The sequence below is a fragment of the Ailuropoda melanoleuca genome, chromosome 4, assembly GCF_002007445.2.
Source record: "Ailuropoda melanoleuca isolate Jingjing chromosome 4, ASM200744v2, whole genome shotgun sequence".
In the NCBI taxonomy this organism is placed as follows: Eukaryota; Metazoa; Chordata; class Mammalia; order Carnivora; family Ursidae; genus Ailuropoda; species Ailuropoda melanoleuca.
The window spans coordinates 49,888,211-49,900,080 of record NC_048221.1 but is presented as its reverse complement, the minus strand read 5'-3'; the positions used below and the strand labels follow the sequence as shown (position 1 = coordinate 49,900,080).

The window sequence follows — 11,870 nt, the reverse complement described above, 5'->3', positions numbered from 1 at the left end:
CACACTCTGGGGTCTTATGCAGAGATACCTCTGTTGCTTTGCTCTTGGAAACCTGGGACGCTGTATCATCCTCACTCTCCTCAGAGTTCTGGGACATAATCTCTTCACCCTAAATGTGAATGGGCCAAAACAAATGGTGGGTTATAAGGATCATATTTGGGGCCTCAAGGGGAGAAAGGCTTAGTTTATAGGCAATAGAAAAGATGATATTCTAGGCATTCAAACATGGCCAAACATGGACACCAACCTGTGATCTAGCATCTAGAGAAGTGATAATCAACCCAGGGTTTCTGAGATACGTGTGGCTCTAATATAATATGGACTTTTACAAAAAGTCCGTTGCTGTATTCTAATATCATACTAGATTTTACAAGCCCAGGATGTATTGGTGACTCTTAGTAAATGCTGAATATTGTTCTGAAATTTCCCAAAGACCTTAAAGTATATGACCACCAGCACACCAACTACAAATGTCCATGTCGAGGCCGAAAGACAGTATACAAAGTGGTTTAAGAACATCAGCTTTGCATCATTTCTGTTTGGACTCAAACCCTGGAACCTCTCACTTATTGCTGAATGGCTTTAGGAAAGTTACTTAACCTCTCTAAGCTTTATTTTTCTCATGGAAACAATAGTATTGTTATAATTTATAGTATTTTGTTTAATAGTTTTATGGAAATAATAGTACCTCATAAAGCAAATGTGAAGAAAGGAAACTAAGTCTCCGGGGTGCTATTCTTTTCATATATAAGATTATAAACCCCTCAGCTATTGTAAAGATGAATGAGAAGGACTTGGACCCTATATGAAAACTGCTAAAACTCCAAAGCTGTATGAGCCATACAAGATTTCAGCCAGACAGCTGAAATGTTTCTTTGTTAAAATTAGGCAGAGAATAATTTCAGGAATAAGACAGTGGTTTAGAAAAAGACCCAAAATAATTTTTTAAAAAGTTTGTCCACATAAACAAATGTTATTATGAATCTACCCTCAGTAGCACTTACAGGAGCCCACTCTGGCTGAGGAGAGAGGTTTTACTGATCTGGCTTTTCTATCTGAGGCCTTGTTATCAATGGCATGTTTTGGTGCCTTTCTTGGCTAGGATGAGGGGTGGAACACATGACTAAGACCAGAAGCAATGTACCCTAACTTTAAGAGCTAAATGGCCACAGCCTTAAGAGAAAGCCAGTCTTCTCGAGAGAACAAGGCTTAGTTGACCTCCTTGACATACCTTCTGATGCTCTCACAAAGAGTGGGAATAGATTATCTTGGGCAGGGCCCCTAGGCTTACCTGCAAGTCCCGGTTTTTGAGGTTGCCCAGCCAGAAAGCCTCCCTGCAATTGTTGAAGATAAGCATGGCTTTCACTCTGCAAACTAAAAGCTCCAGGGTCTTTTTGAGCAAAGGCACATGTTTGGTGAGTTTTGTGTCCTGGTGAATCTAAATGGAAACAAATGCACCCAACTCATCTGGATTTATCATCATGCTTTCACATTCCTATACAGAAACTTTTGAATTCCTGACATCTTAAACACTGAATAAGAGTGTAAGTCCTCCCAGTATAGGCCAGAGACATGTTCCATTAAACAGTAGTTTGGCAGAGTACTCTGAAGAGAATGGCAACTCTCCTTCAAGCTACAAGAGCCTAGAAGACATACCACCAACACCTTAGGTTCTTCTTCATGACCTCTTATTGACCAATTATCAATGAATTTACCTAAAATATTCTTGAACATATATTGTACAGATACTAAACAAGAGTATCCCTATTTAGCTAGGAGTCCTAGGGGAGGAAGTGAGCAATAGAAACTGGACTGAAAAAGAATTTGGTTTGCCCAGGACTAAAGAGCTCTATGGTTCTGTGTTTCTTCAGACAAAAAATGACAATGGTTCAACTGTAGGCTTTAAGTGGAAAAATCCTCTACTGGTAAAATGTTCTCACAAGAGACAGATGTGTTCCTTAACAAGTAAATAGTACAGCTGAAAAGCTCTGAAGATGGCTGCTTTTAGAACCACCTCTTGTCTCTAGCAGAGAATTGTCATTTACATAATATTCCTCCCACCCAGAGTACTTTATAGAAGCAACACGTCCACCAACATTCTATATCTCTCACCAAAGAGAAGCTTCTACAGGAAACAGTGCTATGGACTTGGAGCCAAACTTCAGATGCAGAAACTGCCCTCTACGTGACTGCCCAATTTCAACTAGCAACTAAGGATCTGACCACTCTGAATTAAACTGTCTTTGGACAGACAGTCTCAAAAATAAAGACTCAAGAAGGGTAAAAAAGGAAGAAGGAGCGGGAGCCTGTGGTTCTTCTGATCACACTGCAGATTTAGCCAACGGGCAGGCTGGTGCCATGACCTGCTTTCCTCCTTACCTTGGAATGCCCACATAGGTGATGAAGCAGCCTCGTATCCAGCTGGAAAGTTTCCAGTAAGCTCAGAACATCTTCCTACAACCCACAAAGTCATAAATGCCATATTAAGTGTTCTCATTTCATTTTAGATGAAACCAAAGGCTCCAAAGAGGATAAACTCCACAGGTTCCAGCTGTGTAATGGCAGTCATCTCAATTTGGCCCTCAAAGCTGAGGGCTTACTAGCTATCCTCCCTTTTCTCTTTCTAGGTTATGAGGAACCAACCAAATACTGTGAGAGTGTCTTGCAAACTTGCTAAATATGTGTAAGAAATCATCACCTTTGTTACTATTCTTATTTCATTACTATAACCCTGGATCTTACTTAGCCAAAAAAAACCTCTCAAGATTACCTATTACAAGGGCGCCTGGGTGGCTCAGTTGGTTAAGCATCTAACTTTGGCTCAGGTCATGATCTCGGGGTCCTGGGATCGAGCCCTGCATCAGGCTCCCTACTTAGGGGGAAGTCTGCTTCTCCCTCTCTGTCTTTCCCTGCCCCTCCCCCTGCTCATGCTCGCTCTCTCAAATGAATCAATAAAATCTTTAAAAATAAAAAAAAAGTCTGCATGCTAAAAAAAAGATAACCCATTAGAACAGCAAAGAGTTTATGACACAAATAAGATTATTATTATTATCATTATTATTCCTGAGGGTAGACCTAGACAAGTACAAAGGAATAAGCAAATGACACACTGATAACGTGAGGTCCTAGGAGTGCAGCAAGACAACAAAATCAAGCTAAAAGGAGCAACCACCCTCAAATCTGGAGTAGAAGTAGAAAGGTGGGTTTAATCAGAGTGGGTCTGAAGTTCAGTCTACTTTGGAATATTCAGTCCAATATGGGCATCTCTGGTGAGAGCTGAAGTGGACCAAAGGACCCAGAGTAGAACTGAGGCCCAAAACCTGGGCAAAGGGACTGCCCCTACTCCCAGCCTAGGAGCCACCATGGATATATCTTCTGAGTAATTGTAAAGAACACATCTTTCTTCGGTGCTCTCAGTTCTTACCCGGTGCTTTCTAAAGCTGAAGTCTAGGAGCGGCATACATTGCTTCAGAAATGCTTCCACAAAGAGACGCCCATACTGAAGAAGAGAAGAGACACACTGGTGATGACCTCTACTGAGGTCTTTCACATGAAGGGCCCCTGCCTGAGGTAGCACAGCATCACCCAGCCCAGGGGTTTTATTTTCTTATTTTTGTATATAAAAAATAAACTGGGAAGAGTCCTAAATGTTAATTTGGAGAATGTAAGCTTAATGCAAAAACTAAATGGGCCTGCTAACTAAGCCTCAGAGTTAGGCAGACTTATCCATCCTAGACACAGCCAATGGGCAGAGGCCTTGCTCAATGTAAGAATGGGGGCACAGAAAACACAGGTGAACCAGCTGTCTGAGAACCACTTACTCCCAAAAAGAAAAAACTGTGTAGAGCTGAGGAAGCACATAACCAACTGCCAAATGTACCAGTCAGATAAATCACTCCCCCTACTTACCCATCTTCTGCACTGGCACCAGGCTGGAGTAAAGAGGAAGAAAGGAACCAGGGGATAACAAGAATGAGGTGCCTCTACTTGGAAAGAACCATACGGAGTGGGGAAGACACATTCTCCTCATAACATCTCCTAGCTCCTAACCCATCCTCAAATCTAGGGCTAATCTGGGCTCTTCCCTTGGGAGAGGAGTTTGGAGGTTATCAGGATACCAGCTTCCATATTCATGATGCCAGCCATGGGCTTAAAAAGAGGAATCGGGGGTGCCTGGGTGGCGCAGTCACTTAAGCATCCAACTCTTGATTTCAGCTCAGGTTATGATCTCAGGGTCATGATATCGAGCCCTGTATCAGGCTCCATGCTAGGAGTGGAGTCTGCTTAAAACTCTCTTCCTTTCCCTCTGCCCTTCTGCCCTGTGTGTGTGTGTGCTCTTTCTCTCTCTCAAATAAATAAATAAATAAATCTTTAAAAATAAATAAATTAAATTAATAAAATAAAATAAAAAGAGGAATCACCCACCACTCCTTCCTCCCTGTTGCCTGGGAAGGAATGGCAAGGAGTGACTACTGCTCCTGAAGTCAGCTGTCCTGAAGCCACTCCCCATACTTCTCAGACTCAGACCAAAAGTTTTCAAACTCATAGGAAAATTAGCTTCTCCAGTCATCCCACTTGTGTGGGAAAACATATCCAGTGTCTTTTCTAAACTACCACCTGTTAGCACAGATTCTGAAAACTCTGGCTGTGGGTAAAGTATTAAGCGACTCCTTTCAGCTGAGGCCATCTCTAGAAAGATCCACAGGAAGAATAAATACTAAAGAGGGTCAGGTCAATCTCTCACCTTCAAACATACATGCAGAACAGGACGACTATCAAACACCTGGAGACACAAAAGACAAGAAACCAAAGCTGAGGTCTGCTCCTTTGAGCACCCCAGCCTCTTCCCCATTGTGCAAAGCACAGCTCTTGGTGTCACAGAGAATTCTAAAATGAAGAAGGTATGTCAACAATTAATTATGAAACAGAACAAAATAATACCATCACTGAGGTTCAAAAAAAGAAACAGGGAAGCAAAGAATAGTAAGAAATTGATTCTAACTCAGGATATTAAGATGGCATTGAAGTCCGAACCTTGATGTGAAGCCTTAAGAAAGATGGATGAAAGGTGGAAAGGAAAGAGAATGACATTCTGAGCTGGGAGAATAGCCTAGCAAAATCATAGAATGGGTAAGAGCACAGAGTGTGTCTGAGGGATAAAGAAGGCATTCTGGGTTGGAAGAGAGAGACAGTGGGAATGTGCTCAGGTCACAGAGGACCCAAGACAAGGTGAGAGCCATTAAATAGTATTGTGGCCCAGACAGGGAAGGAGAAAGGAAGAGAAGGAAAAAGACACTGCCCAGGGAGAGTAGAAGAGGTTATCCACGATGGGTAGAGGGACAAGGGAAGAAGACAGGTGAGAACAGGTCCCCAAGGAAGGGAGGGGAAACGAGCAGGGAGAGTCCATTTTGGAAGCCAGGACCCTTCTTGCTTTCTGTAGTTAGCTGGTGAGGTGGGTCAAGAAGCCTGCACACTCACCTTTATCAGGTTGATGAGGATACTGAAGTCTCGAACAGCCATATTCCAGTAGAGGAGCTTCTCTTCATGAATCTGGGGGCAACCAAATACAGAGGCACTTCTGAACCAGCCAAGTACTTCTCTTATAGTATTTCCACTAATATATGGATCCTGGATTACATAGCTATTCCAAGATTAATTTAAGCCAATTATTCTCTCAGAGAGATGTTACCAGTGCACCCATAAGATGGTTCTAAGGCCTGCATGGGGTGCCTTATAGAGAGTTTCTAAAGAGGAAAAAGCCTCTGCAACATACCCGCTGGTGATTGGATCCCTGTGGCTTCTCTGATTCCTGTGCTCTCAGCAGTCTAGCTCAGTTCTGGTTAGCAGGCAGCAGCACAGCACCTTAAACAGACCTGCTCACCTCAGGCCAGCTCAAGAGCAGCAAACTGTTGGGCATGGGAGGCTGTGACCAAAGGCATTTTTTCCAGAGCTAGGGCTTATGGAGCAGTCTGAGCCTTCCCTTGGGCAGTAGCCAGGGAATATAGAGCCCAGTTCTCCCTCAAACTGGAAAGAAAGGTAAACCAGGAACTCTGAAAAAGAATCCTGGATCTCTCTAACTCAAAGGAAGTAGCTTAGAGGAAACTCTGGACCCAAGAAATAGAAGATGCAGCAGCTTCCTAGTAACCAGATCTACCTCTTGTGGTGGGAGTACCTGACCATCACACCTGTTGTGCGTCTGCTGCTGTGCCGGCCTGAAGACCCTTTACCGTCTTCTCTAGTTCAGCCATCATCACACGGAAGAAAATGACAAAGGTGTGCCTAGAAGAGGGGAAAACATGCACACTCACACAATGATGACTTGTTAGAAAGAACTTCCAAGGAAGAAGTCAAGGAACCAAAAGTCATTTCCTTCCCCACCTCTCCGAATTTCCTTTCACTAGGGTCCACTGATAAAGGATGGGGGAGTGGAAAGGATTCACAAAGGAGCCCAAGAAGACAGCCTGTCAAACAATGGAATTAACTTTATGAAGGGAGGTGGTGTGGTGGCATGGAAGAAGCTGTGAGGTAGTGGTAAGAAGATTCAAGTTCAAGTTCCTAACTCCTTACTTATTGCCTGGGTAAGTAAGTTCCCCTCTAACACTCATTTTCCTCATCAGTACAACAGGGATAATAATAGCTACCTCACAGAATCATTGAAAGGACTGAATGACATAAAGAATGTGAAAGTGCTTTATAAACTTTGTATGAGACAAAAAACCCATTGAGATGTACATGATCAGATACAATAATCACTTTATACTAAAGATGGTTAAAATATTAGATAGTCTCACTTTTAAAGGGCGAAAGTACTAACATGAGATGTTTGGTGACTAAATATTCATTGTCTTTGAAGCCACTACTGAAAATTCATTCCTCACTAAGGTCCTTTAACATGGGTTGGCTGAGAGCCCCTTGAAAAGAATGCACAGTAGACACTCCATGTCTTGAATGAATGACTGTACCTACCATCTGTATCAGAATGAAATGAAGGGTAAGGTAGTTATTTGGAAACCACATACATTGGACAGTGTGATTCTAATCAGGGAAAAAACTGGAGGAGAGAACTCCCATACCTGGTCAGGGTAGGGAACGTGGAAGAAGATGCATCTTTAGGAGAATTGATCAGTTCTGGGACACCAACCCCAGCAATCTCCTCTATGGCCTTTAGAACACTGTTTGTATGCTCCAGGTAAATGCTGCATTGAGAGACACAGGAGTATAAATACACGTTACAGAATTCCTAAATCGAGATTTCTTTCTTGACATATTACCAGGTACTTAGCTTGCTTGCTTGTTGACTGATTGATTGATTGAAAGATTTTATTTACTTAGAGCATATGCAGGTGTGCCCATGAGAGCAGGGGGAGGGGCAGAAGGAGAGAGAGAAGAGAATCCCAAACAGACTCTGCACTGAGCGTGGAGCCTGACACAGGGCTCAATCTCATGACCCTGAGATCATAACCTGAGCTGAAATCAAGAGTCAGTCGCTTAACCAACTGAGCCACCCAGTTGCCCTGCCAGGCACTTAGTTTTAAAACAACTACTAGCATTTATTTTTTTAAAAATGTTTTAAAGATTTTATTTGAGAGAGAAAGAGAGAGCACAGGCAGGGTAAGGGGGAGAGGCAGAGGGAGAAGCAGGCTCCCCGCTGACCAAGGAGCCGGATGCAGACCTTGATCCCAGGACCCCGGGATCATGACCTGAGCCTAAGACAGATGCTTAACCGACTGAACCACCCAATTGCCCCTACTAGCATTTATTTTTAATAAAATGAAGGGTCCAGGGACACCTGGGTGGCTCAGTCGATTAAGCATCTGCCTTTGGCTCAGGTCATGATCCCGGGGTCCTGGGATCGAGTCCCGCAACGCGCTCCTTGTTCAGTGGGGAGCCTGCTTCTCCCTCTGTCTCTGGTCCTCCCCCTGGTTGTGCTCTTTCTTTCTCTCTCTGTTAAAATAAATAAAATCTTAAATAAATAAATAAATACATACATAAATAAATAAAATGAAGATTCCAGGTAATTATCAGGAGGTAAAGGAAATGATGTTTCAATTGGAAATATAGTTAGACACTTTGGAAGTGATGGATGAGTCCTGGATATAGTAGGCAACAAATAATTACCTAACTCTGATTAACAAGGCAAAATACAATAGCAGACTCCTCCATTTCCTCCAGCTAGTCAGGAACTAGCTGACAGTGTAATATAGAACCAGTGGGGCACCTGGGTGGCTCAGTTGGTTAAGCGTCTGGCTTTGGCTCACGTTGTGATCCTAGAGTTCTGGGATCGAGCCCTCCATCAGGCTCCCTGCTCAGTGGGGAATCTGCTTCTCTCTCTCCCTCTGCTATTCCCCCTGCTTGTGCTCTCTCTCTGTCAAATAAATAAAATCTCAAAATAAATAAAATAGAACCAGAGGATCTTATGATCCACATATTTCAAATTCTTTTAATTTCCTATTTTATTTTTCTATTCAAGTTAATTAACATTCCGTATTATAGTTTCAGGTGTATAGTATGATACAACTTTTGTTAATTTTAAACCTACTTCATTGTTTCCAAGTTCCCCTTAACCATGGCGATTTCTCAGTCTTTAACCAGGCAAGAGACCCCAGCAGTGGCAAAATGGACTATCTGGCTCATGGAAAGAAATCGAGGCTCTCACCTGAGCAAAGTATGGAGCTGTTCAGTAGGGATGCTACTCTTCTCTTTCTCCCCGCTTGGCCACACTCGACAGAGGAACTGTTTGGCCAAGGAAGCTGTTGGAGAAATAAGACAAATACCTCTCATGCATGGAAAACTGACTATACTCTTGTTTTTCAGGTTTTGAGGGGATGATTAATGATCAAAGGGATTATTTTTTTTATATTTACTCTGAAGCTCCTAGTCTGACAATTTGAAAAAAAGCTACCATGGGTTCCTGCTCCACTGGTCCTTCTACCAGAAATAAAAGCGTTTTTCTAGGACCCAATGCATCCTACCATCTCACCCTGCCCTGCCACATACACACACATGAGCTGAACAGACACACACTGCTGGGCAGTAGGAAAATCAATCTTGTTCCTCCTGGGAAGACCAAAAAGCCATGCCCACCTTAAAGTTTCACACCAAACCTTCCCCTTTTAATCAACAGAAAATAATAAAAGGCGTGTATTGCATTTTCTTCTTGCTTTCTGTATGTGCTGCCAACTAGGATATATAATCAGTCAGCCGCATTCAAGGAGTTATGACAAAAGATAGTTAAAGAAAAAGATTAGGAGGGGCGCCTGGGTGGCTTAGTCAGTTAAGCGTCTGCCTTCAGCTCAGGTCATGATCCTGGGGTCCTGGGATCGAGCCCTGCATTGGGCTCCCTGCTCAGTGGAGAGCCTGCTCCTCCCTCTCCTCCCAGTTCATGCTCTCTCTCCCTATCTCTGTGTCTCTCTCAGATAAATAAACAAAATCTTTAAAAAAAAAAAAAAGATCAGGAATGGGGCCCAGCCTTCCTTTACACTTAATCAAATCTTGATTTCTCCTTTCTCCCATTTTATTAACCTAGTAGTTTGTATCTCTTTTCACCAAATGTCCCAGATAATTTACAAAAAAAGGGGGGGAGGGGGACATGAATGAACAGAAGCCAAACAGAAAATGAGCTAGCCAACTGAAATAACCAAACTCAGACTAAGCAGGATCAGCAGAGATCAGTCATAGCTCCTTCTGGGAAAATGTCCTTCTTGATATGGCAAGAGGGCACATCAACGGTTATGGGGGGTTTTACACGTAAAATACACAAGGTCTTAGGAAGCCCTAAGTTTTTAAGCTTGAGTTAGTTATTAATCCTATTCATGAAGAAAAAAAAAAGAGGATCTGGGCCCATCACCAATTTTTTCTTCGTTCTGAGCAGGAGCTGTAGATTTCTCCAAAATGACCATCAAAAGTCGGATGAGATAAAGAGCACACTGGAAACTGGGAATGCTGTGAGAGAAATTCTGCAAGTAATTGAAACTCTGGCTGTAAAGGAGACAAGAAAGAAAAAAAAAAAAAGAGATGACAAGTATTACAGATATGTCTAAATTCATGAATTGTTCAAGTTCACTTGTGTATTTATTTGCCTAATCAGAATTCTCTTCATTTTCAGGTGCTTTTGTGGCCACCTTCTATCAAGACTCTGATAGAGAACTATAGTCTTGTATGAAGAAAGCCAGGGTAGAACAGAGCCCAGGGGATGGAATGCTGGCCTGAAAGGGGTCATGTACACCAAGATACCCAAAGAGGAGTCTACGCCATGCTTACATGAGCAACCCTGGACAAATTATTTGCTCTTAAGGCCTAAGGCAATACAATGAGAATAAAGTTTAAATTCTAGGTTTATAGGGACAAGTAAAAGACAGAGAAAGCAGACATTTTAATAGGTGTACCACATATGTCAACTTTCAATGCACTGAAATAATGGGAGATTGGGAGTCACAATTAATCCAAAACTGTAGTTGATATAAAGTAGAGTGTACTCTCCTGATTGATGGTGGGAAGGAGGTCAAACAAATTTAAAAGCACTATATCTAAAACGAAGTAAGATCTTGCCCTATAGGTAGGGAAGATAAGCATTGATCGCAGAGCCAGAGATAGTGTAGAGGAGGTGAGAGAAAAATGAAATTACTCTGGTTGAAGCTGGGATAGGAGGCTGGGAGCCATGCCTATTAGTTCTCCTTCTCACCTCCCTCTTCCACTGCCTTGCCCTCAGCCTGGGCTCTTCTTCTGTCAAGACTGGGAGGAAATCAGTGGTAGCTACTGCTACCTAATTACCTGACTCTACTGAGAGACATGGTAGGTTTCTGGATAATCAAGAGTCGACTACACGTCACTAGTGTTTTCAACATCATTACCCTAAAAGGCCAACAGGATGCCGGATGCCAAAGATTTAGTAGGATTAATTCAATGGTTTCTAATGTTTCAGGATTTATCTGAATACATAGGTGAAAAAGCTCATATGACTGAGAAAAGTAGCTGAAAACATCAATTTCCTTCACAACTACTGAAAGACACCCAAGTGATTTCTAAGAAATCTTGCTAATCTTGTTTTAGTTTTTTGGGACAACACTCTGGCATATGTAGTCTGACCCACCTGAGTAATTCCTCCAAGGACTGGTCAGGCTCTCCTTGCTTCAGTCGGTTGGTAAGGACCTCAAGGGCTGAGTACAGTAAATTATGATTTTCAGGCTGAAAAAATCCACCCCTAAGGGAAAGTCAAGGTAAGATGGTTGAGCTTAGTTTTAGGAAGATTTCTTAGATAACATTTGAGGATCCTGGCCTCCAGGCTATAACATCAGTAAGTCAATGGAGGAAAAATGAGACCTAGAACACTGGAAGTACCCAGGTACCCAATTTAGTCACAGCTCTGAGTCTCACACTGCAAGGTGAAGGGCACCTGAAACAGTTTTTCCTCCCAGGTTTATTTACACAGAAAAAAAGCTCTCCTTCATTTGCTACATTTTAGAGAAGCCTCAGCCTTCCTCCCCAGAAAAACCAGAAATAACTTTATCAATTGTTAAATCTCGTATTAATTCCATAGAAGGTGCTCAGTAAAAAACTTATTCCTTCTCTGTAAGTCTTGACAATTCTATCTTCAGATTATCTTTCCTACTGTCCCTTCCTTCCCAAGCTCAGGATATCATTCTTTTCTTTTCTTTTTTTTTTTTTTAAGATTTTATTTATTTTTTCGACAGAGTTAGAGACAGCCAGCGAGAGAGGGAACACAAGCAGGGGGAGTGGGAGAGGAAGAAGCAGGCTCCCAGTGGAGGAGCCTGATGTGGGGCTCGATCCCATAACGCCGGGATCACGCCCTGAGCCGAAGGCAGACACCTAACCGCTGTGCCACCCAGGCGCCCCAGGACATCATTCTAAGC

The 11,870-nt window shown here is 42.6% G+C and overlaps 1 protein-coding gene across 1 annotated transcript in view; it reads right to left on the bottom strand.

Annotated features, from left to right (window-relative positions):
- FANCD2 (FA complementation group D2) overlaps positions 1 to 11,870 on the bottom strand; it is a 75,536-nt gene that overhangs the window by 17,663 nt on the left and 46,003 nt on the right. Inside the window, exons 33-43 of the mRNA XM_034658760.1 lie at positions 11,090 to 11,200; positions 9,848 to 9,978; positions 8,657 to 8,750; positions 7,074 to 7,196; positions 6,186 to 6,279; positions 5,479 to 5,550; positions 4,745 to 4,783; positions 3,425 to 3,499; positions 2,380 to 2,454; positions 1,292 to 1,438; positions 29 to 109 (exon numbers count right to left, since the gene is read on the bottom strand). Of these exons, the coding sequence (XP_034514651.1) occupies positions 29 to 109; positions 1,292 to 1,438; positions 2,380 to 2,454; positions 3,425 to 3,499; positions 4,745 to 4,783; positions 5,479 to 5,550; positions 6,186 to 6,279; positions 7,074 to 7,196; positions 8,657 to 8,750; positions 9,848 to 9,978; positions 11,090 to 11,200 (1,042 nt within the window). The remainder of the gene's footprint in view (positions 1 to 28; positions 110 to 1,291; positions 1,439 to 2,379; positions 2,455 to 3,424; positions 3,500 to 4,744; positions 4,784 to 5,478; positions 5,551 to 6,185; positions 6,280 to 7,073; positions 7,197 to 8,656; positions 8,751 to 9,847; positions 9,979 to 11,089; positions 11,201 to 11,870) is intronic.